At 45.9% G+C, this 5,220-nt stretch overlaps 1 protein-coding gene across 3 annotated transcripts; it reads left to right on the top strand.

Annotated features, from left to right (window-relative positions):
* The first annotated feature begins 1,553 nt into the window (after positions 1-1,553).
* On the top strand, positions 1,554-4,479 carry LOC121876846. Of its 3 annotated transcripts, none has more exons than XR_006090833.1 (3): positions 1,554-1,567; positions 3,498-3,569; positions 4,239-4,445. XR_006090833.1 is itself a non-coding variant. In XM_042382305.1 (3 exons), exons 1-3 carry the CDS (start codon positions 2,103-2,105, stop codon positions 4,446-4,448), a joined length of 354 nt encoding a protein of 117 aa, XP_042238239.1. In that variant the 5' UTR covers positions 2,089-2,102; the 3' UTR covers positions 4,449-4,479. The 3 variants fall into 3 exon arrangements, 1 of the variants encoding a protein (XP_042238239.1); XM_042382305.1 differs by lacking the exon at positions 1,554-1,567 and adding an exon at positions 2,089-2,174 and having other exon boundaries at positions 4,239-4,479; XR_006090834.1 differs by lacking the exon at positions 1,554-1,567 and adding an exon at positions 2,248-2,270.
* The last annotated feature ends 741 nt before the right edge of the window (positions 4,480-5,220 follow it).

Here is a 5,220-nt window from a genome sequence, read left to right as displayed (position 1 = left end):
CTACACCCACTACCCTCCACACACACACCTACACTCTCCAACACACACCTACACCCACTACACTCCCTCCAACACACCCACCCTCCAACACACACCCACACCCACTACACTCCAACACACACCTACACCTCTACACCCACACTCCACACACTCCTCCCAACACACACCTACACCCTTCCAACACACACACCTACACCACCCTACACCCTCCAACACACACCTACAACCCCCCAACACACAACCTACCACCCTCCAACACACACCCACACCTCCACACACACACCTCACACCCCCTAACACCCCACACCCACCACACTCCCTCCAACACACACCCACCTCAACACACACCCAACACTCTCCCAACACACACACCCCACCTCCAACACACACCTACACCCCAACAACCCACACCCACCACACCTCCAACACACACCCACCCTCCACACCTACACCCAACACACTCCTCTAACATACCCACACCCTCCAACACACCTCCACCCACACTCCCTCCAACACACACCCACACCCCCACACCCACACCTACCACACTCCAACACACACCTACACCCTCCAACACACCCACACCCCCAACACACACCTACACCCCAACACACCTACACCCACTACACTCCCTCCAACACACCTGCACTCTCCAACACACCTACACTCCCTCCAACACACACCTACACCCCAACACACCCACACCCACTACACCCTTCTAACATACATCCACACCCTCCAACACACACCTACACCCAACACACTCCCACACCTCCAACACAGACCCACCCTCCAACACACACCTACCACCTCCAACACACACCACACCTCCAACACACACCTACACCCTCTAACACACCTACACCAACACAACACACCCACACCCTCCAACACACACCTACAACCCCAACACACCTACACCCCCCACATCTACACCCCTCTAACACACACCCACACCTCCAACACACACCTACACCCTCCAACACACACCTACAACCCTCTAACACACCTACACCCCCTAACACACACCCACACCTCCAACACCCACAACCCCAACACACCTACACCTCTAACACACATCTACACCCTCCAACACACACCTACACCCCACACCACACCCTCTAACACACACCCACACCTCCAACACACACCACAACCCCAACACACCTACACCCCTTCATATACCTCCAACACACACACCCACACCCTTCCCACACACCTACACCCCCCAACACACTCTACACCCCACAACACACACCTACACCCCAACACATCTACACCCAACACACACCACACCTCCAACACACACACCTCCAACACACACCACACCCCCAACACACATCTACACCCCAACACACACATCCACACACACACCACACACACTACACCTCCAACACACACCTACACCTCCAACACACACCCACACCTCCAACACACACCTACACCCCTCTAACACACCCAGGCACTTGGCACATGAGAACCTTGCCTGCTGTCCTCTGAGTTCTTGGAAGGCGTTGATTTGTGAGAAGACGAAGGTCAATTAAGACGCTGCAGGCAGACTCACGAGGTACAAGTGTAAATTGTCTTCTCTCAATATGTAATCCACTTCTCGGTCGATCTATATCTCTATCAACCAGTCAGGATAGATTATTTACAAATGCCAATTCTCTTTAAAAATCGTATATTATTTTTCTTAATTATTCCCCTGTTACCTTCATTATTATTATTATTATTATTATTATTATTATTATTATTATTATTATTATCATTATTATTATTATTATTATTAAAACTTACGATATTTTTGTTATCAGAAATAAAAATATTTACCTGGTGGCAGGTGTATACGTTCAGACTCACCTGCACAAGGGAACCGACATAGGAACACTGCATAAAAATCGGAAGGAAAGTATCGTACATTTCAGTAGGATAATGCCAGACGTACGATATCTTCTTACATTTGATATAACTAAATTAACAAATGCGCCTAATTAGAGTCTTAACTTACTCTCGTTAATATTCCTTAGGTTATTTAGTTTTATATTCATGTACAGGTTATTTATATTTGTTTTGAGTGATACAATCGAGCAAAAAATGACTCCATGGTAACTGAGGACCAAGAGGCCTTATATACAGTAGACGGTGTTAGTCATCATTACTCTCCCCCAGACACGGTGAGTGCCAGGACCAGGCTTAAGTGGGTGATGGATACACACTGTCACCAGCCACCTCTTGGCTTTAAGGATTACAGCTCGTATTCTAAAAGATCTGTGTGCACCTTAATTTGGGTTTTGTTCCTTAACCTTTGAGAATTGATCTTTACCTGAGTCAGTTAGTAATGTTTTCACACGACGAAAAGTTGACATTCCTAACATAAGTCAGTTTAACGTTTGATATATTATCTTAATATTGTTTACGTCTTAAGTTACGTTAGTTTAGTTTAGTTTAGTTTAGTTTAGGTTAGGTTAGGTTAGGTTAAGTAAGAGTCGAAACGTAAAACTGTGTTACGCAGGCAGCATTAAACTAGCTGGCTAGCACCCGGGTTCCCTAGTCAACCCATGTGTAACTAAGTATCTAACATGATACTTGACTTGATGAAGGCGTCCGAGTGCAGCACTGACCTTGTGTACTAAAACAATCTTTGACCTACAGTGTGCTACATCCACACTGCCCCTAACTCACCCTCACGTCTATATTACCCACTTGTATAAGAGTTAGACCTTTACAGTGTACTGAATTACCATCCATTATTTGTGTTAATAATTACTAACAATCTATTGGGATATATACTCGTATATAATGACAAACAACAAAATCAAAACATGGAATATGATGAGAGAAAATATATCTCTCTTTCTTTCTCAAGGTGATGTCACAAGACGAATATATATATATATATATATATATATATATATATATATATATATATATATATATATATATATATATATATATATATATATATATATATATATATATATATATATATATATATATCCGTACTTGCAAATACCTTCCCTCGCTAAGACAAAGCATATCGACTTGTTAAGCAAGTTTTATCTCTGCATGTGAGGGACTTGTGCCTTATCTCTCGGCGCGGGAACTCAGCTCAAGGGGACGAGTGTTGTGGTGAGAATCGTCACCTGACACACACGAGGCGTCAGTTTCCACTCCTCACAGCTCACTGTACTCATAACTATTTTGTTCAGGAATTATTCCATAGTTTCTCAACAAGCCAACTGAACTAGTGTGTCTTTGTTTGTTTTTAATTCAAATGATGTATGACCGTATGGGTGATGCAGGGCTATTTACATGACGCATCTTGTCAACACCTACACAGTGAATCATCGCTTCTTTATTGTGACCTCACTGAACACTCAGTCTTCTCTCATCCTCAAGGTGAGGTTAGGTTAGGTTAGGTTAGGCACTTGGACCAAACCTTATATAAATAATATTTAATTCATGTTGTCAACAAGCTGTTCTCTCACGGTCAACAGATGCAGCGTCTCCTGTTGGTGTGTGTCCTGCCGGCCCTCACCCTCGCCTCCTCCCTCTACGAATACTGGGAGGTGAGACGACCCAGTGGCCACTCAAGCCCGGGCACTGTGTCCTAACCTAACCTGACCTAACCTAACCTAACCTAACCTAACCTGGCCTAACCTAACCTGGCCTAACCTAACCTAACCTGCCTACCTAACCTAACCTAACTTGGCCTAACCTAACCTAACCTAACCTGGCCTAACCTAACCTGGCCTGGCCTAACCTAACCTGGCCTAGCCTAACCTAACCTAACCTAACCTAATCCTCAAAAATGTGTCTAAGGACCTTAGTTTTATTATAGTCAATGTTTGTTACGGCCTCTAAGTCTAATGGGCCCCAAGGTCTAATGGGCCCCAAGGTCTAATGGGCCCCAAGGTCTAATGGGCCCCAGGACGTTAGGTTAGGTTAGGTAATGTAAGAGAGAGCCATCATACACACAGCTCAGAACACATACAATACGAAACCAAATCATGTATTTTTTCTTTCTCAGATACCTGGTTATATTGAACAGGTGTAACATCAATATAGTTCACCTGTCTGTGCTTGTGACCTCCAGGGGACACGGTATCAGGTATGGCTCTGCCCCCCCTAACACCTCCCTACCCCACCACGAGACTAGAATAACTAAAGATAATAATGATATACTTTCTTATAAACTAACCTCCCTTACTTCTCTCCTCTCCCAACTCCGAGGATAGGCGTTTCCAGAGGACGAAGGGTATGGACCGGGGTGTGTGGATGGGAAACTCGTCTATCCCGACATCCCCGACGACATCAAAGCAAATTGTTTGGGTGAAAATCCCCCCGAACCTCTTATAATCACCAACGACGCCGACTGTTCCTCCTACATCAGGTGTCATAATGGCGATGCCTCGCCTATTATATGCTGCCAAAAGGAATTTCTATGACACCATGGAGGTCTGCGACGATCCAGAGCATGTGAGGTGTGTGTGTGTGTGTGTGTGTGTGTGTGTGTGTGTGTGTGTGTGTGTGTGTGTGTGTGTGTGTGTGTGTGTGTGTGTGTGTGTGTGTGTGGTGTGTGTGTGTGTGTGTGTGTGTGTGTGTGTGTGTGTGTGTGTGTGTGTGTGTGTGTGTGTGTGTGTGTGTGTGTGTGTGTGTGTGTATGTGTGTGTGTGCAGATTATATTTGATCACTTTGTTTACACAGAACATGATAAAATGGTTGAGGAAGTGAAAATAGAAAAGGTGTTGACAGACAGGCAGACATATACAGAGGAGAGACGGCAAGGCAGACAGACAGACAGAGGAAGGCGGCAGACAGGACGAGGGAGAGACTGCAGAGCAGACATACAGAAGAGAGGAGAGACTGACAGGCAGACATACAGAAGGGGAGAGGACTGACAGGCAGACAGACAGAGAGAGGGAGAGACTGACAGGCAGACAGACAGAGGAGAGACTGACAGACAGACAGACAGAGGGAGAGACTGACAGGCAGACAGACAGAAGGAGAGACTGACAGGCAGACAGACAGAGGGAGAAACTGACAGGCAGACAGACAGAGAGAGGAGACTGACAGGCAGACATACAGGAGGAGAGACTGACAGGCAGACAGACAGAGAGAGGGAGAGACTGACAGGCAGACAGACAGAGGGAGAGCTGACAGACAGACAGGAGAGGAGAGACTGACAGGCAGACAGACAGAGGAACTGCAGGCAAGACA

The sequence above is a fragment of the Homarus americanus genome, unplaced genomic scaffold (assembly GCF_018991925.1).
Source record: "Homarus americanus isolate GMGI-L3 unplaced genomic scaffold, GMGI_Hamer_2.0 scaffold50281, whole genome shotgun sequence".
Lineage (NCBI taxonomy): Eukaryota > Metazoa > Arthropoda > Malacostraca > Decapoda > Nephropidae > Homarus > Homarus americanus.
This window is presented reverse-complemented; position numbering and strand designations above follow the sequence as displayed.

Bases quoted from the DNA above. Each gene is read 5' to 3' on its own strand.
- LOC121876846 (XM_042382305.1), top strand. From the start codon at position 2,103: ATGGTAACTGAGGACCAAGAGGCCTTATATACAGTAGACGGTGTTAGT. The intron at 2,175-3,497 runs GTGAGTGCCAGG...CACGGTCAACAG, and splicing joins ATTACTCTCCCCCAGACACG to ATGCAGCGTCTCCTGTTGGT. The intron at 3,570-4,238 runs GTGAGACGACCC...CTCCGAGGATAG, and splicing joins CCCTCTACGAATACTGGGAG to GCGTTTCCAGAGGACGAAGG.